The following is a 23,116-nucleotide window of genomic DNA, read 5'->3' as shown; positions in this document are numbered from 1 at the left end:
ACATACATAGGGAATCAGCTGGCTGGCTATGGAACAACTTTAGAACATTTTCCCAAACATCCAAAAAAAAAGAATTGAAGATGGTTGGTGATAACTTAGGTCTGTATGATAGGCATTGTTGTCTGGGATTGGATGACATTTGGAAATTAGGCATCAGTGAGGTAACCCAGTTTAAACACGCTGTCAATTGACCTACATTACTTGAAAAGAGAGTGAATGCTGCTTTTGTATACAGTAATGCACCGAGTATCTTTACTTCCTGTTAAAGGGTATCAAGTTGAGCAAAATTGTTTGATATTGTTATGGTTTTCTAGCAGATGTGCAAAAAACGGTAACCAGCCACTCACTTTCAGTAAAATATGAGATGCCTGTGATGCACTGATAAATATGCCACTCTTGAGTTGTGTAATTTTCCAAAAATATTGAAGTGAATTTGTCAGTAGCAATGTTAAGGTATCTGGAGCCACCATCAGGGCTTTTGACTCCAATCAAACTCAGATTGATGGGTATGAAGGCTATTCAGCCTATTGCCTGCAAGGGTCCTGTGTGAGCCAAGGGACAGTCTGTTTTTTTGGGCTGGGAGTAACTCCATAGGAGGTTAATTGGCAGTGAATACAGTCACAAGTTATTTAATGATGCCTAGCAAGTAATGTAACAGAGATATATTTGAGGCTTATTGATACAAATAGCCTGGGTATGAATCTCAGTGCTCCACAGGCCCTTAGAATCCTGGACTGAATTCATAGGAACAGGGGAGACCATTCAGCATTTCGAGTCTGGTCGGTCATTCAGTTAGAACATTGCTGATCTGTACCTTAGCTTCACTTGTGCACATTGGTTCCATAAGTTTTAACATCCTTGCCTAACAAAAATCTATCGGTTTCAATTTTGAAGTTTTCAATTTAACCCCTCAGCTTTTTGAGGGAGAGAGTTAAGATTTCTGCTACCCTTTGTAGGGTAGAAGAAATGATTCTTGACATCATCCCTGGCTCTAATTTTAAGGTTATGTCCCCTTGTTTTGAACTGCCCCATCATAGGAAACAATTTTTCTCCATCTACCCTGTCAGGTTTAATCATCTTAAATGCATCAATTTATATCACTGCTCAGTCTTCTACACCAAAGGAATACAAGTCTAATCTACACACCCTATTCTCATAATTTTAACCCTTGAAGCCCCTGTATCATCTTGTTGAATCCGTGCTGCATTCTCTCCAAGGCCCGATATCCTTCCTGGGGTGTGATGTCCAGGACTGAATTCAGGGCATATCTACTTTAGTCAACTTTGTAATGATAGAAGCAATGGGTGCTACAGGAGTTAAAATGCTGGCCTTTCACCTTTGGAAGTTGGAATCTAATTGAGCTCAGATTGAAGTATTAATCTATTGGCTGTGAAGGTCTAGTGTGAGTTTGGGCAAACACCATTATGGAAATCTATGAAGTTCTTGTGGAAACAATTGCAGGAATGAGCATCTCATTGAATGACAGGTGAGCAAGGAGGGTTCTGTACTCTAAGGAGGGGGCCCATTTGTAATTGCAGCAAACATCTCCTGTTGACACATACTACTGCACACTCAGCTTCTCACTGTTGCCACAGTAGCCTGCTTATAGCTAACTCATCAATGTTAAAGATAGTCTCTGCTGTCATTTGACAGTAAACATAATTCTGAGTGGGATTAGGGGAGGGTGCGGGGTGGTTATAGTGATCCCACCACGGGGTGTGCTTAAAACAACCTGGATTGTATGATTGTAACGGGCTCAAGATACACATTGACATCTACACTAAACAGATTGCCAATGAGAAATAAGGACATTGGCCCCGTGACAGCTGCTTTGGTTTCCAATGAAGGAATTTAAAAAGATGTCATTTGGTGTAGATTTTCACTGAAACTTAAAACAAATATAAAAGGAAGATTTGTGTGGGCTAGGGTTCAAAGTCAAGCCGTGGCTGGTGCTCAATATTGCAAAATGAGGATCCTACAAGCTTTTCTCTAAAAATGTGACATAATCCTGCCATAATGTGACATAATCTTGTAATCATAATCTGACTTCACTAAACTATTTGACCAAAATATAAGAATACAGTTGCATTAGTTTAAAGACTGGTATTGGCAGGAACAAAACCCAGTTGGATTCAAATGCTAGCTGAGTTGTAAAGTCAGGAAAGGTGGGACAGCTGGCCCTGTGAAAAATTCTGTATAAAATGACCTCAGGCAGCATGACGGAGTTTTTCACAGCTATACTGCAACCGATGCAGAGTTGAAGTGAGGTAGCCCAAGTTCTCCAGATGCATCCAAATGATCTCATTTAAAGAGGAGCTGGGGAGTAATCCTGGTGCCTTGGCCAAAACTTATCCCTCAGCCAGTGTCACAAACAGATTATCTGGTCATTATCACAATGCTGTTTGTGGGAACTTGCTGTGCATAAGTTGGGTGCTTTTTTTGCCCTGTATTAGGACAATGATGACACTTCAGAAGTGCCTCATTGCATGTGAAGTGCTTTGGGATGCCCTGAAAGACCGAACATGCAAACAATTGTGTGTTTTGTTTTTACAAACTGCACTAGTTCCAGCAGCCCTGAACCGCAACTGCATTATTGGCCCCGTTGTATCTGCACTCTCCACGACATTGTGTCTTAACCCCAGCGTCAAAAGAACAGGCTGGATTATATCAATGTGGCATCTTCACCTCTTCACTGATGGCCTAGTCTGAATGATCCTGCCAATCTGAATGTTTTGCCTAAATTGAATGTTGCCATTTTTCCCCCATGAGCTGGAAATGTTCTATATCGACACACAACTGCATGTAACACAATAATATGTCATGACTTCTCGCTAGATCACATGGACTGCTTATGTTGACATGTAAGCTAGTATCACTAATTTATCCCCTTAATAACAACTTGCATTTAAACAGCAATTTTAATATAGTGAAAAGTCACAAGGCACAGGAATATAATCAGACAAAAAATGGACACTGAGTCAAAGAAGATTAGACTAGATGACCAAAAACTTGGTCATTAGAAAAGTTTTAAGAAGTGTTTTCAAGGAGGAGAGTGAGGGAGCAGTGAGGTTTTGGGAGGGAATTCTGTCTCTTAGGGCTCAGTGAATTGGATATAAGCATGCAACTACACGCAGCAGAAGTGTATCATCTGCAGTAACCACACAGAAAGCCTTTGGGTACCCAACAGGTAGATGCAAGACTTTCTGTAGGTTACCTAGGAGGCTCAGTCTGAGACTGTTTATAGTAAAGTTGCAGCTATCAGCTTTTCTAATTACATGTGGCATGTGCTTTCACAAATATTTCAGTGGTGGTTTGACATATTTGCTGGTGTGCAGTGAAAAGTTTTGTCTGTCTGTCAGTTGGGTTTCTTCACTGTAGTGAATTCTACAACTCTTCAGATGAAATGTTGACCATGATGTCATGATTTGGGGTTAGCCATGAGACTGTATGAATCATTTTGGCAATGGCCAGTGATTACTGACAATCAGATGGTAGATGACAATGATTGACAATGGCATAAACAGCATAGAATGGCTCTGCTCCTTAATTCCCTGACCACAGTCATTCTTATTGTGGTGATTCCAATCACGTCTGAACTCCTTCAGTCTGAAACCTTTCTAAATTGTTACTCGTGGCATCTAAACTGCTCCTTAGAAAACTGATACAAATATCACTGGCACACAATCAAAGTAAAAACATCAGTGAAAGTTCTTTTTATTCCAGTTCTCATGCTTCCAAATAAGAGACCACCCTTTTTATACAGAATCCAACATCAGGACTAAGCTTGACAGATCAGCTGGGCAAGGCAATAAATAACTGCACCATACAGACCTGAGAGGCTCTGGGTTTGGATCATGCACAGTGCTTGATTATAATGCCCCCCACCCCCTTTTTAAATTTTAAAAATATCTAATGCAGCTGCAGTCACTCAGACAACAACTTACAATTATACAGCACTTTTAACATAGCAATGCATCCCAAGCACTAGGCAGGAGCATTATCAAATAACACTTGTTACTGAGCCACATAAGGAGATATTAGGACAGGTTTTGCTCAAGGAGATGGGTTTTACAGTGTCTTAACAGAGGGAGAACTTTGACACGTGATACAGTGGAGCTTTTCTTACCTTCAGTTATTCCTCTGATAAAGAACTTTGACTGAACTGCATTGGGTTCATTTTGCCATGTGTTCATTAAGGTGAGGGGTGTTTGTGATCAAGAACTGTCGGAACTGAGCACTCCTATAGAGCTTAAATACTTATAGGGGTTGATCAATAGCTTATAAACCTGAATCACTGAGCCATGCCCAAGAAACACTTCAGTTGCTAAGTGTTCACTGTTTTTATCCTGGGTGGGATTGACCTTCTAATGCTGCCTTCCAGTTTATAGACTATGGCCTGACTCAAGGTCAACTTGCTCTTTGTATTCTCCTCCATGGGGTAATTTTTTCCTTAAAGGGAAAGCTGCCATCATAACACCAGAGCCCTTTATGAGCTTCTGGCATTAGAAATCCCGCTCAAATGGCCTTGGCACTCTCCTGTATATGATGAACAACGTAGAGAGAAAGAGTTTTTTTTAAAAAAGGTTGACCTTTTCACTTTCTGATGTGGTGCTTGGCTGCATATTCTTTCCTCTTTTTTTCTCAGAGAGTTGTAGGTTCAAATTCCACTTCAGAAACTTGAGTCTGTGATCTGGAATGCTGCACTGTCAGAAGTGCCATTTTTGGATGACGTGTTAGACCAACTGTTCTCTCAGATGCATCCAAATGATCCCATTTAAAGAGGAGCCGTGGAGTACTCCTGGTGCCCTGGCCAATGTTTATCCCTCAGCCAGTGTCACAAACGGATTATCTGGTCATTATCACAATGCTGTTTGTGGGAGCTTGCAGCGCATCAACCAGGTGCTGTTTTGCCCTGCATTACGACAGTGATGACACTTTAGAAATACTCCATTGCACGCAAAGTGCATTTGCATGCAAAGACAGAACATGCGAACAATATTTACTTTGTTTCTATAAATTGCGGTATTTCCAGCAGCCCTGAACCACAAGTACATTATTGGCCCCATTGCATCTGCACTCTCCACGACATTGTGCCTTAACCCCAGCATCAAAAGAACAGGCTGGATTATATCAATGTGGCATCTTCGCTGATGGCCTAGTCTCTGTGATCCTGCCAATCTGTATCCAGATATATAGGGGTTGATCATCAGTTTACAATATCTGAATCACTGAGCCATGCCTGACAAACACTTCAGCAGTTTTCTGCTATGAGTCTCACCCGCTTGGAAGCCTGTGCAGCTACGCAAATACACACAAAATCACCAAACCAGAGAGGAGCCTGTTAATCTGGTTAAGCTTCAAACTGAGCTCTGATGGGTGAAAGGACAGTGTGCCTGTGTACTGTGTCACTCAATCCCAAAGTTTGATTTTAAGGAAATGAGTTATGTTTTCCAATTAATAATTTAAGCCAAACATTAGAGGGAACGCTAATTGTTTTCACGTTTTCCATTTTAATTTCTTTAACTGATACCATTTAGCAACAAGAGATTTCCGAAGCAAAAAGGCCTTTAAACAAGTAATTAAAATCAGAGCTGTTCAATCACAAGTTTCAACCTAAATTATGTGACAATTTTATTATTAGATGGAAAGCTAACAAATAAAAGCTGAAACTAAAATACTTTATTGGAGAAATGCAAACAGATGCTGAAAATTATGATTTTTAAGTTAAAGCTGTTTGAAAATGTTTTTGAACTTCAAGCTATTCCATTATGTATCATACAAAATGTCATTAACACTGAGCAGGAGAATGCAATTAGAATAATAGGTGGGATTTGCTGCAATGCTGGACTTTCTGTGAAGTGACTCAACATTCAACCTCTGTCTCAATTTACCTTGGCAGGGTGATTTAATTGCCACTCACACCTAAAGTAAGCTGGGAGAGGAGTGGATCTCTTTTTTTCAGTGTTAGCGATTTATGTGCAGAGAGTCCCCTGTACACATAGGCATAATGCCAGGGTGCCCCTCCAAACATGGGCATATTCCTCTGACCGCCCCCCACCCCACCGACCTAACTTCCAAAGCAAGCAGTGTGTGCCAGAACCAGGAAGTCCGAGACCCTACAAAATACAGCTCCTCAGACCACACTGTTATAATGTACAGATGCTGCCAGCTAGTGGGTGCCTTACTGACAGTGGAACTCAGGAGTGCTGTGAAGCTGAGAAGAACACAAAGCGATAAGTGGAATATAAAATGCTTTTTTTAATGGCAGTTGCACATGAGGTCACTGCAGTCTCGATAAAGCCTAGTGGAGCCAACTTGGTGCTGGATCTGCTCGGCGCTGTTGAATTTTGCTGAAAGGTCCTTAAGCCAGCGTTATGCTCCCTCATTACAATATGAAAAGGACCTAAGGAAGTTGCCCAGGTATTATGACACAGCAGTTGGTAAGGCTGAGTTATTTAGAAATCCCAGAGGGATACTTTAAACAACTGTCATAACCTATATTTTTATTTTTGTATGTTTGAGATGCAGCTCTAAATTCAGGAATCAGACCACCAGTTCTTAAGAGGTTTTATATCAAAGTATATGAGACATTTGTTAATTTGCACAAGTTAAATATATACAAATGGTTACACATGGTTACAAATTACTACCATCATAACTTTTAACAAATTCCCAAACTAATCTCCATTAAGCCAACAGCAACCCACAGACTTAACCAGACATCAGGCAAACTATTTTCACCTTACGAATTCAAAATGAGGTTCCTTTCATTTTGGTTCTTGTCAAGACAGATGCTGGCTTACAGCTGCTTTGATCTTGCGTTGTCTCTGCCCTGCACACACAAAACTGCTCTCTGTTATACCCACACAGCTCATTGAACGTAAACTCTCATTGTATCACCAGCCCCTTTGAACTCCACCTCTTCTAACAATAAAACCCCTTTCGTAGTACCAATTTTATTAGTAATACAAACATATTGCTTGGTCTTTGCTCGCTAGGTGCCAGATTTCACCCCACTTCTTGAGTGCTCTATTCAAAAAAATGCAAATACACTCAACCTCTCTTACATCTCAGAACTAGTACACATCAAAGCACCCAGACTAGCTGGCTTTAATCCAATTAAGACACACCCACAGACTAAAACTCTATTTTAAAAAAAATATTTTCCAATAATATGATGTACATTAGTAGCTTCATGACACAGGGCACCCGATAAACTCCCGGGGTCAATTTGATATCAGACATGTAACTTTGGGCTGCAGGGCACAGCCTTTACCAACCTCCTTCCTTCTGTTTTACACCTGGAAAATGAGCACAACTAGTGTCTACCCCAACGAGTAGAGCACCAAATAGCAAACTAGTACGTCAGCCAATGCAGGAAAAAAGAACCAAAGTCTGATGATGGGCATGCGGCTGATTACCCGCCTGGTTCTCTCTCATCCCCAAGAGTCCCAGGGCACCGGTTCGAAACTCTTGGGCAGAGTTTTACGGCCCTGTTTCGGCGGGGACATTCTAAACCCCGTTGACGACAGCGGGAACGTAAAATCCCGCTGCCATAAAATTCTGCCCTTAAGTTTTGCACAAATGGACAGGGTTTCTGGGAGAGAAACAAGGGTAAAAATGATAATTCCGTGGTCAACCACAGTCCTCCTTAAAAACTACAGGATCATTTGTTAAAGGGGAACAAATGACTTGAACTCAGACTTTCCGTCGATTTCAGAAACGAGAGGTTAAATGGGCTTATGGTTAAAATGCTGGCGAAACAAACTAGGTGTAAATATTTATTGTACAATATTGATACAATGTAGCGGTATAACGTTAACAGTATCTATTATAGCGTGATGCTTTTGCTTCCTGGTTACAGATATCTGTAAGGCCTTGAAGGTCATTGTAACCCCAGGGCCTGTGGTGGAGTTCACGCAAGGCCAACGGGGCACCCTCTTCTGCCGCGTATCTCAGCAGAAAAGGAGGAACAGTTACTTGTCTCTGGTCTGGCTCTTCTCAAACTCATTGTATGACAATCAAAGAATCCTACGGCTGAATCGAACAGGCCACGTTCAAGCATTCCGTAACTGTAGAGAGCGCCGCTGTGAGCTCCAGTTCTTCGAGCAGGGCCTCGCCAAGGTTTACGTATTGATCATCAACAAATTTCACAACAGCGACGAAGGGCGTTACCGATGCAAAGTCCAGGAAATCGCAAACCTGAATAGGAGGTGGCTGTCAATATCTAATGCAGACAACGCCACGGAAGTGAAAGGTAAGAATAAGCTTTGTATCGATCGCTTGAGTAGCATTGCTTAAAGGCGCAAATAAAATGGTCGGATGCTCGCCAAATCATGGAGTTAAAAATGATTGAACTGCCCTGTAGTTGCCATTAAAAAAAAAAATGTAAAGCCCCCACATATAGCTCACAATTCTCTCTTTGGCTTAGCAACCATAGAGGTGAGGAAAAATGCAGTTGTATGTAACATTTACTACATTTAACTGCATATTACGTCTATGAATAATTGCACTACATTAAATAAGTGTGTGTGTGTGTGTAGTGATTAAAAACTATTGTTTTTGTGCTTGTACATTGCTCATTCCAATTCCAGCTCTTCTCTCGGATTCACCATGACAATTTCTCTCTCCAGACTTTCCCATGACCCTTTACTTCAGCCAAGCCTCTCACAATGGCTTCTCCACAGTGATCCCTGTTGTTGTGCTTTTCCTTGAGAAGGGGTGGCTGTTTCATTGTGTTGCAGTACATTGTTCCAGGTTGACACTATAATTTGTTTTGTTTGAGAGCCTTTCAACCATTAAAAAGAAGGAACTTGGCTACAGTCAGAGGCAAACCCCGGAGAGCTAGTCATGTTCTATCCTCTCTCTCACGCTCAGTCCCCTCATGGTAAACTCTTAATTCCTCCACTGATGTTTCATCTCGACTTTCTATTGGCCATGGTCTTTCTGGCTGGATTTCAACAGTTAACATGTTGCCTTCATTAAGATGCATTTGCATTGGAAAGCCCAAATCTTGTAAACCTTGTTCTAGTTTTCTCTTTGAAAAAAATCTCACAAGATGTTTTCCAAGATCTGGGAGAGAGATTTGAAAACAGAAAAAAAAAAACCCTTAGTTCTGGCTTGGCTCAGCACTGACACCATTCATTTCAGCTCAGTTTTCTGATCCAGTTCCAAATTCACTTTAATTGTTAATTCTGTCTTCTGAAAACACTTTATGTAACCTTGCTGAAACTTGGCAAGGCTGAAAATAGAGCCAAAACCTTACCAGTTGAAACCGCATAATGGCCAACGGTCTGTTATCCTGCAAGCAGTACTCGTTTTTGAGCACTGAACCAAATTTCACCCCATAACGATCCAAAAAAGGCAAGAAGAGGAAAAGTAAGTATGCATGACTTACAACACAAGACGACGCTGATGAAAACCCCTGTCAATATACAGAATAGGATATATATTCCCAGTGATCCATTAAACGAAACATTTGAAATGATCCCCACCCCCCCGCGCCCGAGAGAGAATGGGAATGCTTTCAGCTAGGTAAGGATCAAACCAAGTTATTTGAATCCAGCAGTCTGATTGAAGTGGTAATGTATCTCGCAACTCACAGCGCTGCAATGCTATCACACAAGAAGTGTCCACAGTGAGATAACCTTGCATTGGTCTAATTATTAAGTGACAGAGAAAGCTACAAAACTGCTTGAAGAGCGTTATTAAAATTCCAACGTCAGCAATGTGATTTTAACTTGTGGGCTTTGGTCTTTTCTCAACATTTATTCTTTCATGGGCGTCACTGGCAAGACCCCAATTGCCCTTGAACTGAATGGTTTACTAGCCCATTTCAGAGGTGGTTAAGAGTCAACCACATTGTTATGGATCTGGAGTCACATTGTATGCCGGACCAGGTAAGGATGGCAGACTTCCTTCCCTAAAGGACACAGGTGAACCAGATGATTTTTATGGCAATCGATGATAGTTTTATCATTACTGAGATTAGCTTTCCAGTCAAGGTTTTATTCATTGAATTTAAAAGCCCACCAGCTGCCATGGTGGAATTTGAATTCATGTTCCCAGAGGATTACTAATCTAGTGACATTACCACGACGCCACCATTACCTCCAAATTAGAGGTGTCAGCTGTGGCTCAGTTCATAGCACCCTCGCCTTTGAATCAGAAGGTTGTGGGTTCATGTCCCACTCCTGGAAACCAAGAACTGTGAATGTACTCGAAAGAGTTACAATCTGTGACTGTTGATCACTCGAAAGAGTTACCTTCAAATTAATAACGTGCCACAAGACAAGGATCTGGGGGAATTGGCACAGAATGGGAGGGTTTTCTGTTCATACTCTAATTATCTTATGAATCCACCCAGAAATATTGGCAAAGGACAGTGCTTTTTGCAAGACATATTAACCTATCAAAGTAGCTTAAAATGCAGAAGACAAAATTAAGTTGAGTAAAAATTATAAAGAAACTCCAAAAAAAATGTAACAGGAGTCAATATTTGCAAGGCATCCATAGACTGAGAAGTGTTTATTTTTCAAAAATATACTTTATTCATAAAATTTGTAAACGTACTTAACAAAGCATTACAACTTGAAATTTACGGAAAGTGCTATAAAATTCAACTTGTCTCCATTCAGTGCTCATACATGGGGAGGCAAAGGTGTAGTGGTATTGTCACTGGGCTAGTATTCCAGAGACCCAGGGTAATGCTCTGGGGACCTGGATTTGAATCCTGCCATGGCAGATGGTGAAACTTGAAATCAATGAAAATTTGAAATAAAAAAGTTTAATGATGACTATGAAACCATTGTTGTAAAAGCTCATCTGGTTCACTAACGTTCTGTAGGGAAGGAAATCTACTGTCCTTACCTGGCCTGGTCTACATGTGACTCCAGACCCACTGCAATGTGGATGACTCTTAAAATGGCCTCTGAACCAGGGATGGGTAATAAATGCTGGCTTGGCCAGCAATGCCCACATCCCACAAACGAATTAAAAAAACTCCGAGGTGCCTCCATACAATTGTAATTCTCTCCATATTTACAGTATATATAGACATGCAGCCCGGGGGCTAAACATTTCAAATTGAAAATTACAGAAGGCGCAATAGAATTTAACTTTCCTTCATTCAACGTGTTCCCCTCTGAGGTCTCGCAATACAATTTCAAACTCTTGTATTCACAAATTCAGGCATACAGCCCAAGGAGGTTCTTCAAATTTTCCAGTCCCTTGGTGTACTGTGGCTAAAAGGTCTTAGACAGTGACCTTTCCTCACTGCGCCTCTGTGGTGGCTGTCCTAAGCTTTAGTGCGTCCCTCAGCATATATTCTTGGGCCTTGGAGTGTGCCAGACTGCAAAACTTGGTTGAGGACAACTCTTTGCACTGGACGACCAGAAAGCTTTGGGCAGATTAAAGAGTGTCTTGACGATCTTCCATCTGCTGTTGATGTTTGTCTCAGTGTGCATCCCTGGGAACAGCCCGTAGAGCACAGAGTCCTGTGTCACAGAACTGCTTGGGATGAACCTCGACAAAAACCACTGCGTCGCTCTTCGGACCTTCTTTGCAAAGGCACAATCCACAAGGTGGTGAACAATGGCCTCTTCCCCAACGCACCCACCTCGAGGGCAATGTAGGAAGGATCTGACGGGGAGGGCCTTTCTCACCACCAGCCAAGCTACGACTTGGTGCTTGCTTGAAAGTTCTGGTGATGTGGCATTCTGCCAAATGACTTTGACAAGTCTGCTCAGGGAACGATCGGACGGGATATACCATCTCTTTTTCCCACAGGGCCTCTAGGATGTTACGTGCAGACGTACCTGATGGGCTTGTGGTCAAAGGTATTTTTCTGCAGAAACCTTTCCATAAAGGATAGGTGGTGTAACTACTTGGAGCGTTCAGCGGCAGCATGGCCAGACCCAACCTTCCCAACACCGGGAACAGGTAGAACCTCAGCACATAGTGACACTTGGTGTTTGCGTACCGAGGGTCTACGCACAGCTTGATGCAGCCGCACACAAAGGTGGCCTTCATGATGAGGGCGATTATGGGTATGTTTTTCCCCCTTTGTCTAGAGGTTTGTACAATGTGTCCCTGCGAACACGGCCTATTTTCAACCTCCAGATCAAGCGGAAGATAGCTCCGGCAATCACCATGGCACAGGAGTGAGGAATGGGCCAGACCTGTGCCACGTACAGCAAGAGACCGTCTCACACCTGATGAGCAGGTTTTTACCCACAATGAGAGGGAACGTTGCTCCCAGTTTGAAAACTGCTGGGCTACAGGACTGAATCTTGTAGGATTGAGAAAAGATCAGGTAATGGCAGGATGGGTAGACAAATAAATTAGACCAGGGTTGTCCTGCTGGGGTTCCATTGTCTACAATTTTAACGAGGGTTTCTGAACAGGAGACAAAGGCCTGAGTTAAGGGGGTAACCTTCTTGAATCTGTAAATTGGGGTCTGACATAATTGAAGCTGCAACTGTATTTTCAAAAATGCATTTGTGCATGGGATGTGGGTGTCGCTGGCTAAGCCAGCCTTTATTATCCATCCCTAATTGCCCTTCAGAAGGTGGTGGTGAGCCACGATGTTGAACGGCTGCAGTCCAGGTGGTGTAGGTACACCCACAGTGCTGTTAGGGAGGGAGTTCCAGGATTTTGACCCAGCGGCAGTGAAGGAACGGCCGATATATTTCCAAGTCAGGATGATGTGTATTTTGGAGGGGAACTTGTAGGTGGTGGTGTTCCTACGCATCTGCTGCCCTTGGCCTTGTGGGAGGTAAAGGTCGTGGGTTTGGAAGGTGCTGTCGAAGGAGCCTTGCTGAGTTGCTGCAGTGCATCTTGTAGATGGTACACACTGCTGCCACTGTGCGTTAGTGGTGGAGGGAGTGAATGTTTAAGGTGGTGGATGGGGCACCATTCAAGTGGGCTGCTTTTTCCTGGATTGTGTCAAGCTTCTTGAGTGTTGTTGGAGCTGTACTCATCCAGGCAAGTGGAGAGTATTCCATCACACTCCTGACTTGTGCCTTGTTTTGGGGAGTTAGGAGGCGAGTTACTTGCTTCAGAATTCTAGCTTCTGACCTGCTCTTGTAGCCACAGTATTTATATGGCAAGTCCAGTTCAGTTTCTGGTCAATGGTAACCCTCAGGATGCTGATAGTGGGGGATTCAGTGATGGTAATACCGTTGAATGTCAAGAGGAGATGGTTAGATTTTCTCTTGTTGGAGATGGTCATTGCCTGGCACATGTGTGGTCTGAATCTTACTTGCCATATCAGCCCAAGCCTGGATATTTTCCAGGCCTTGCTGCATATGGACACTGCTTCAGTATCTGAGGAGTTGGAATGTGCTGAAGATTGTGCAATCACCAGTGAACATCCCCACTTCTGACCTTATGATGGACGGAGGGTCATTGATGAAGCAATTGAAGATGGTTGGGCCTAGGACACTACCCTGAGGAACTCCTGCAGTGATGTCGTGGAATTTAGATGATTGACCTGCTACAACCACAACCATCTTCCTTTTGTGCTAGATATGACTCCAAGCAGGGGAGAGTTTTCCCCCTGATTTTCATTGACTTAAATTTTGCTAGGGCTCTTTGATGCCATACTCAGTCAAATGCGGCCTTGATGTCTAGGGAAGTCACTCTCACCTCCCCTCGTCTATGTTTGAACCAAGGCTGTAATGAGGCTGAGAGCTCAGTGGCCCTGGCGGAATCCAAACTGTGCGTCAGTGAGCAGGCCCCACAAGGAAGGTTTTAGACCTCACCCAATGTGGCTCACCAGCTCCCCCCAACACTCCATCCCACAAGATCCCCTTTGAACCCTTGGACTCACATCTTCCTTTCTTATTCTTTCGTGGATGTGGGCATCACTGGCAAGTCAGCCAGCGTTTATTGCCCACCCCTAATTGCCCTTGAGAAGGGGATGGTGAGCCGCCTTCTGGAGGCAAGCAATGCTGGAAAAGTACTGGCAGTGACAACCCCTCTCACTGTGACAACTGCTGTGAATATGAACGGTGAGGAGGAGAAACATGTTACACGTGAGATCTTTAACAAAAACTAAAGCGTGTCTGTCGTGTTTAAACCTGTGCATTTGATAATAATGATCAAAGGAGTACAAAAATCACATGGCTATTTTTCTTTGCTTTGAATTTATCAGCAGTGCGTGTACCACAATCAACTACTGCGCTGGTCTCGGAGAGTACAAGTGAAGCTTCGACACTCTTTGAAGGTAAAATGGTTTCACCTCTCAGATTGAATTGCATATTAACACTATGGGAATCTCTGATCATGAATTAACCAACTGTCAGTGACTTATGATGGGTAGGTGGTGCAGAGGAGATATATCAGAATGGTTCCAAGAATGAGGAAATTTAGCTACAGGTTAAGCTGGAGAAGCAGGGGCTTTTCTCCTTGGGGGAAAAGGAGATTGAGGGGAGATCTGATAGAGGTGTACAAGATTATGACAGGTTTCGATAAGGTAGGAAAAGAAAAGCTGCTCCCCCCCCTCCAAACCGGTTAGTTGGTTGTACAAGGACTAGAGGGCACAGATTTAAAATTTTGGGCAAAGGATATAGTGGGGATGTGAGGAAGACTATTGTAGCGCTTGCTGCATAATGACCTGGAACTGGCTGATTCCAAGGATGGTGGAAGCAGAGTTGATCAATAGTTTCAAAAGGAAATTGGATAGGCGCTTGTGGGTAATAAACTAGCAGGGCCTACGGGGATAGAATGGGGGAATGGGTCTGACTGGATTGCTCTACAGAGTTCATGAACTTGATGGACTGAATGGCCTCCTCCTGTACCAAAATGACTGACTCTATGACCAAGGAAACTCAGAAAGCCAAGAATAAATTACGCGACTCCATTCTGATACAGGATTAAATGCCGCGGTCACTTCACTGCACTACAGCCAGTACAATAAACAAGATAGGAACAGGGGAGGCCACTGAGGGGCTACTCAGGCCTGTTGCAGCATTCAGTTAGATCATGACTCTATCTACCTGCCTTGCTTATGACGCCATTAAATCCCTTGCCTAACAAAAATCATTCAATCTCAGTTGTGAAATCTCAGGCAGTTGTGTAGACCAGCAAACTAAGGTGTTTATATGTGGAACCCTCCACAGGCAGTTTATAAAGACCTGACCTGATAATGCACAAACTTTTCCCAAGCTTATCTTGGATCCAGGTTGCAGCAGTTCTCTTTCTAGTATTTCGAGGTACATAGAACTTACAACATAGAAACAGGCTTAACTAGTCTAGGCCAATGTTTATCGTCCATCCTCCCACTCCACTTATCAGCACAGCCTTCTATTCCTTTCTCCTTCATATATTTAGTCACATTCCCCTTAAATACATTAATGCTTTCACCTCGCCTACTATGCAGTTGCATGTTTCAGAATCTAATAACTCTCTGGGTGAGGAATTCTCCTATGTCCCCTATTGGATTTATTAGTAACGCTCTTATGGCATTTAGTTCTGGTCTCCCCTCAAGTGGAAACAATTTCTCTACATCCACCCCATAAAATACCTTCATTGTTTTCATGACCTCTATCAGTACTCGGTACTCTCTTTTCTGGGAAAAAAATAACATTTATGGCACAAAGTGTCTTTGTTACAAAACACAAAATAAAAAGAGGCAATCGCAGTTATGAACGTACAGTAAGCCAGCAGAACAATTCAGCACAGTAGTTAGTGTCTGTTGCAAAGTGAGCTGCCACAGTTTGCTGCTTTTGTCAATGAGACATCTGATATCATCAGAAATCCTGCTCTGTAAATTTGAAAATCCCGTTTTTAAACAATCTCTGGTCAGCAACTTTGAGGCTGTAGTGAAGATCCAAGGCTGCTGGCAAGTTTGCAAAGTGTTTACAGAAAATCAAAACGCACCTGGACAATCCAATACTGATCTAGGTTCCCCGCGCTATTTTTTAGGTGTCTCAATACGAGGAGTTTCACTGATATATGTGACATTCAACTTAAGTAGAAGATTTGTAGAAGAAATTAGTGGTAGTAAGTTAGTAGAATAAATTAGATAGATACATGGATGGGAGAGGTCTGGAGGGTTATGGACTAGGTGCAGGTCAATGGGACTAGCGGAATAATATTTCGGCACAGACTAGAAGGGCCGAATGGCCTGTTTTCTGTGCTGTAGTGTTCTATGGTTTGCTCCTTTTATTAATGGCAGTGCCCAATCTCACTCACAGTCTTCACTTGCAGCTACTGTTCCCATATAAAATGCCTCTTTACTCTTCCTGCGCTGTACTAATTTGAAAGTTTCCTATATTACAACAATAACTGCACTTCGAAAATACTTAGGGTGAAATTTTACGGCAGCGGGATTTTATGTTCCCGCTGTCGTTAACAGGGTTTAGAATGTCTCGACGCATTTTACGGCGCTGTCCCCGCCAAAACGGGGCCGTAAAATTCTGCCCTTAAAGTGCTTTGGGATGTCCTGAGGCCATGAACGTTGCAATGTGAATGCAAGATTCTTTCTTTAATTTAACTCGCCTTCTGATTTGCAACAGCTACAAAGTGATTACTTTACATACTTTCCGTAATAAATTCTTGGCCCTTCTTGTGCTCCATGTGGTCAACATCAAGGAGATTTCTTTCTATCCTTTAGCTTCAATAGGTAGCCTGTCAAATTCCTTGTTTCATTGTTGCTTAATCGTCCTATGCCTGAATGGTTTCCTTTCCTCATTAGCCAACACTGCATGCTTTTTTTTTTTTTGGTTTCATTGGCCGTGCCTATCTGTAATGTTTGCCTGAAGTCAGGCTCTGCTCCCTCAGTAACCCTATTCACTGAGAATTACTACAAACGATTCTGGTCTTTTCTACGTTGGTGCCTCGTAAGCTCTTACTTACATCTGGAGTCGATTCGCCAATCCTGGCCCTGGCTCCATTCAGGTGTTAGCTCGGAGATCAGTCTCTCAGTGGTCAGTGTTACGGCATCCTTCACCTGCTCTATTCATTCAAAAAGCAGGCAAAGGAAAATCTCCCTGTAAAAAATCTCCCGAAAATCTTCAGTAGACGCTGTTCAAATAGTGGAGAATTCTCAAAGCGTACATTCAAAGTAGATCATTTTTCTTCATTAGCATAGCCAGTGATTGGTGCAAAGGGTCAACATATGACCATCTCTCACCCACTCAGTTTACTATTGGTTAAAAATCTCCATTTCACTCCCAAGAGCCTCTGTTGTCCATCTATGGCCTCCTTGTTTGGCATGCAAGTCCATGTGAGTTTCCAATTGGACTGCCTGACCGTGTGTGCTGATATTCACCGTTCCAAGTTCCATTTCCATTCTGCCATCCCCACCCCCACTCTCTAGTCGACCAAATCTCGCTCTGCCACTGTTCGTCTCCGATCTTAATGTTCCTTTGGCCAAAGGTGGGGTCACGTTTATCTGATTTGCTGCAGTGTGTTGACCTTCAGTTTGTTTAATTCCTTAAGCACAGCAGGGATGGGGGTGGGGGGACGGAATGGCTTCAGCCTGTTCCTGTCAAGGGCTATTTCAGGATTCAGTTTGCCCGAATCAGGCCTCGCCCACAATGTTGGCTATGTCCTCAGATCAAAGATGCAAGATTCTGACGATGATGCTGGGTTGGGAAGGCTATTCAAATTGCCTTCATTTTCTTAAGCACCCAGACGCTACAGGTAGCTGGCATCAGTTTTAGCGAAAACCAGTGCAATTTGACGTACATATTAGGCGCATTTTCCCAATTTTGGCCAAAGCAGAAACGTTAATCCCAATTTATCCTTCATGGCCAGTGCTATCCATACGTCATAGGGTAGCCAGCCTTCCAGGGCTGCCCTTGAATCTCAGCAAATAGCCTCAGCAAATCAAATATTCATTTCCTGCACACTGCTACAAGGGAACAAACGCATTGGAGAAGGGAAAACAGTCTGTTTGAAAGGCAGGGTGTTTGGAGGTGGGATCATGTGATTCAGGAATCTGTCCAACCAGAGTTGGCAGCCTGAGAACATCATCTGGCAAACTGCGTTGGAACCTTCCTTCACTGACCTTTCAACATTTTGACTGAGCAACTGGTATTCGGCGAGAATTTGCACAGGAAACATATAATAACAAAACATAATTTCACTGAATAAATAACGGTGACCCACACAATCTAACTCCTGCAGCCTGGTGTTAAGAACTGACCACAAGGTTTTGCGAAGCAACACAACTAAACAACATTATTTTTTCACTCGCAGGTCCATTTCGGGAAACTTCCGCTGTGTTGATTTCCAAGAATCCGAAGGAAGAATGGAGAATTTTTGGAGGTAACGTTCCTTGCCGTTCCAGATTAATTCCCCAAGCACGGGAGCAGGGAAAACTATTTAACAAGAGGGTGTTTTCTTTGGCACATTGGATTAAGTACCTCCACCATGTGAGTCAAAAACTTCAGGATTGAAGGCATGAAAATTAGAAAGGGGGTGGTGAAGAGATTTGAGGATATGACAGGATTTTTTCCTTCTGTACTGCAATATATTTTGATATAGAGTCTTATGCCTAAGATAAGATGCAAACATTGGAGGTCTCGTGGCGCTGTGGGAGCATCCCTACCCCTGGACTAGAAGCTCTGGGTTCAACCCCCACTTCAGGACTTGATGGTACAGAAGGTGTATTCATAACAGCCAAACGGGTTGATTATCAGCCTGTAAATCCTTCCAATACTCCTGCTGGCTGGCAGTAAGAGCAGGAGAGTTTCCTGGTCAGCCATACTGCAGAAGGCAATGGCAAGCCACTGCAGTACTTTGCCAAGCATAGTCATGGACCAACCCAATGGAAGTCCAAGGTTGCCAGTGCTCTCTTAGGGCATAGTACCTGAAGGAAGATGCAAACCAACCATAGGTGAAAAAATTGGATGCTAAAGCAGGTGTAGTAAGGAAGTTACAGGAGGTAAGTGGTGAAAGATGGTCAGCCTCGAGCCTTTGGATGGGGAGAGCAGAAGGTGAACAGGTATCGAGGAAGAGTTCCCAAGCTAAAGGTTGAAGGAGGAATGTAAGGAGGTCAGAGATGGAAGAGGGAAGGTGGTGTAATGAAGGAGGAGGAGCAGCAATCAGGTCTGATAAGACTATGGGAAGATTAGTGAACCGGGATGAAACTTTTGAATTTGGTGCCTTTGAAGGATAGGGAGCTATTGGAGCCTGGCAAGGCCAGAAGTAAAAGGGAGCAGTATGCATCAGGACAAGACACTGGCAGCTCAGTTTTGACAAGTTGGAGTCACTATGAAGGGTGGACACATTATGACTCATCCAGTCCACATTTTGTGAGGGTGATTGCACAGGATGGGTTTAGATAGCATGAGTTGGATGCACACGGTTGAAGGGGATGGTGAATGAGCAAAAATATTTAGGCCTTGTTTTAAAAGCAAAAACGTTTCCCTCTTTCCCTATTTTTCCATTTAGCACAGTTTGAATCTGAAGACAAGTAAGTTCATCCTTAATGCAAGTTATTGCAGACACTGGGCAGCCGTTGAGTTTGTAATTTATTCTATACCATTGATATCAGCTGTGGCTCAGGTTGTAACACTGTTGCCTCATGGTCAGAAGATTGTGGGTTCAGGTACCACTCCAAAGACCTGAGCTCCTAACCTCAGCTGACGCTTAATAGTGCAATTCTGAGGGAGTGCTGCACGGTCAGAAGTTCCATCTTTTGGATGAGATGTTAAACTAAGGCCTCAGAGCTCTCATGGCATTATTTTGAAGAAGAACAGAGGAGCTGCCCCCTGTGTCCCAGCCAATATTTATCTCTCAATCAACAACACTAAAAAAAGACTGCTTATCTGATCATTTATTTCATTACTGTTTGTGGGAGCTTGCTGTGCACAAGCTGTCTGCTATGCTTCTTGTATTAATGCAGTGGGGAACACTTAAAACATGTTTCATTGGCTATAAAGGGCTTTGGGAAATTGTGAGGCTGTGAAAGATCATTATAAAATGTGCTAATTTCAAGAGAAAGTTTATTATACCCAAAATGCTTCAGATTATATGCGAAAATTCAATGTAAACTTTAATCATAAAAATATGACTAAATCACACAGAGACTGTAGAGAGTTGTTCCCTTTTCTAGTAACTGAATACATTTACGTTCCAAAGAAGGTTTACCTGCCAACACAAAAATTGACTCTTGCACTTAACATTGTCGGAATCCTGTTAATGTCTGTGCCTTGTTTTCAGATCTGTATCTTTATGCAACATTGGTGTGCTCCCTGGGGATTATATCGGTGATGCTTTTTGCAGTCATTATTACTTGTCAGACTTTGAAAAACAGGAAGAAAAAAAGAGGTGATTGTGATAACCCAAAAGATAAAGTTGACACTTTTGCACGTCTCCCTTATCAGGCAATTTATTCAGTTTCGCTCTGTGTATACTGAACTTCATCGTTTTTGCTGGTTTTTTTTTGCAGGGAGAAAATATTTGACAAAAGGCCCCAATAGCAGGTATCGTCTTTGCCTAATTTTTGTGGTGAATTTTGTCATGGAAAATGTAATATTTTTTCACTTAGGGCGCCCGTTGCCAACTCCGAGCTCTTCCCGGGTCGGTGTGGTACAGTTAGATGCTGAATAAGGATTGTTGCCGTACCTCGGCAACATCTCTCAGCCGGAACCTTGGAAAAGCAACTCCAAACTAACCAGCCCTCCCGTTACACCAGCGGGGGCAGGCCCGTCATGCCGGAACGTACAATGATGCGCGATGACGTCGGGCGTGCGTCCTGACATCATCACGCGACATTTCGTTCGGTGGGCGCACGCCAGAGTCAGCTGCGCGCCCGTCAAGAATTGAAAGGCCATTAACAAACTAATTGATTTCACATTTGCGCTGCCCGTCCAACCTAACAGTGGGCGGGGCAGGCGAAAAGGCCGAGCAACCTTTAAGTTTTGTCGGAAACCTCACCCATGAGCGGGATGAGGTTTCCTAAAGCTATTACAATTCGAATTGAAACTTTCTTTTGAAAAATGAAAACATGTCCCATCTCAGCACAGTCACATGAAGGGACATGTTTCATTGAATTTTTACTGTGTTTATTTTTTTAACAATCGTTGCCTCCGGGAGATTGAAGCGTTCTTTTGCGCGCGCGCACGAAAGAGCGCTGGACCCGACTCTCCCTCCTTCCCCACCCCCCCCCCGCCCACTAGTGCTCAGCGCTGCTGCTCACGTCCCATGTTGGGTGGGCCTTAATTGGCCCGCCCGTGTGAAATCACGGTGCGGAGCCTATTGCGGGCGGCAGTTGGCTCCACGGTTGCTCCCACCGAGCCCGCCCGACCCATGAAAAGTCCTGGCCTAGTCCATTAATACACTTTCGAAGACAGAGGGAGTAGTGAAAAAGTGTACAAGGCCAAATTTGCCACTTCCTGATGGGTATGAGGCCTAACCAACAGCTTCTTATCTTATCGTATGCGTTCGATTGGATGATAAGAACTAACCACGTGAATCTTAAAATAACGGTCTTGTGTTTTACAGCTCTGGAGAAACAGTGATGAGTACGGGGAGCATGTCCCTCCTACAACCCAAATCAGAAAAGAAAAAGATTGTAGTGCAAGATCCACCGCCACCAATTCCAGTTAAAAGTAGGTTTCAATCGATCACAAACTGTAGCTTAAATGTAAAACAACAATGGTGTTGATTTCTACTCTTTTTCCTTTGTGGGGCTTTGTTCTAAGCAAATTATCTGCTGACTTTTTCTGACAATTGCAGCTGGCATTTATATAGTGCCTTTAACGAAGGAAATGTCCCAGACTGCTCTACGTAGTGACTGTGGCTTTGCTGTTTTGATTCTTTCACAGGATGTGGGTGTCGCTGGCTAGTCCAGCATTTTGGTCCATCGCATATTGCTGATGAGAAGGTAGAACCACTGCGGTCCATGTGGTGTAGCTATACCCACAGGTGCTGTTAGGAAGCGAGTTCCAGGATTTTGGCTCAGTGACAGGGAAGGAACAGCAATATAGTTCCAAGACAGGATGATTGTGTGGTTTGGAGGGGAACTTGCAGATGGTGGTGTTTCCTTGTATCTGTTACCCTTGCCTTTCCAGATGCAGGGGTCACAGGTTTGGAAGGTGCAGTTGAAGGAGCCTTGGTGAGTTGCTGTAGTGCATCCTTGTAGTTGGTACAGAAATATTTTGTTGGCTTTAAAAGGGTTTGGGACACCCAGGAGATGTGGAAGGCACAATATAAAAGCAAATTCTCTATTTTTTTTACAACTAACTATAGGTCCCAATGCCAATCTTTTAGCCCAAATTGAGTGAGCTGACCTCAGTCATGAGAGCAGAAGTGGTGTGCTCTTTCCTGGTCACAATTTAATAACTTTGGCAGGAACCTCCCTACATGTGGACATCAGGTGATAACAGGCACCCCATGGTTGAATATGTCCAGGCTGTCTCTCAAACATTGGTTGAGGTAGTAGAATGTTTCTGGCAAATCAGCATTAACCCTGGAAAGCAGATAATGGTCAATCAAGATAGAGATGACACTAAGCGAATGTAAGACATTCAAGTCGATTCTAGAAGTTTAACGCAATCTTTTAGGAATAACAATATTTTTTCTGATCGTTTTACGCCGGCTCTTTATAGAAGCCATTGCTTGACATGAGTGTCTAGCCACTTGCACTAGAAAATGTGACATTTCAAGATGATCACATTTTTGTTGTCATTTTCACCAGGACATATTTGCGAATGTCAGTTATTTAATTGTTTCTGTGCTGAATATTTGAATGATCTGCTAATACAAACAGATCATGACTCTTCCATGGTGGTGGGGGGCATGAGTACAGGTATGGAAGATTTTATCAAGCTATTGATGGCAAGCTCGTTAGGATTTTCCTTGTGCTACAGCTATTGAATTACCTGTGGGAATACCTCAATGATTTATCCGTCTAATGCTGCAACATAGTTCAGAGGATATTTTGCTATACTATTATGACACAGTCGATGATAAATGCTGATTTGTTCAAATCCCAGAGGGAAACTTGAAACAACTGTCATAACCCATTTTTGCAATTTGTATGTTTCGAGATGCAGGCTTTGAATTCAGTAATAATAAGACCGCCAAGTCTCAATTTTTTTTTATAAAACTAAATTAAACATTTATTAATACAAAGATTGTAAGCACATACCTATGTCTA

The 23,116-nt window shown here is 43.0% G+C and overlaps 1 protein-coding gene across 3 annotated transcripts in view; it reads left to right on the top strand.

The window, feature by feature from the left end:
• Window positions 1-23,116, top strand: part of vstm4a (V-set and transmembrane domain containing 4a) — a 57,815-nt gene that overhangs the window by 2,414 nt on the left and 32,285 nt on the right. For 2 of the 3 annotated variants that reach the window (XM_078530733.1, XM_078530735.1), the window contains exons 2-7: window positions 7,865-8,257; window positions 14,156-14,227; window positions 18,208-18,276; window positions 20,176-20,283; window positions 20,405-20,438; window positions 21,460-21,566. In XM_078530733.1, the coding sequence (XP_078386859.1) occupies window positions 7,865-8,257; window positions 14,156-14,227; window positions 18,208-18,276; window positions 20,176-20,283; window positions 20,405-20,438; window positions 21,460-21,566 (783 nt within the window). The remainder of the gene's footprint in view (window positions 1-7,864; window positions 8,258-14,155; window positions 14,228-18,207; window positions 18,277-20,175; window positions 20,284-20,404; window positions 20,439-21,459; window positions 21,567-23,116) is intronic. The other variant, XM_078530734.1, reaches the window with a different exon arrangement.

Source organism: Cetorhinus maximus, chromosome 27, assembly GCF_964194155.1.
Source record: "Cetorhinus maximus chromosome 27, sCetMax3.hap1.1, whole genome shotgun sequence".
Classification (NCBI taxonomy): Eukaryota; Metazoa; Chordata; class Chondrichthyes; order Lamniformes; family Cetorhinidae; genus Cetorhinus; species Cetorhinus maximus.
Note: the sequence above shows the minus strand (reverse complement) of the source record. Positions and strands in the feature narration are given on the sequence as shown.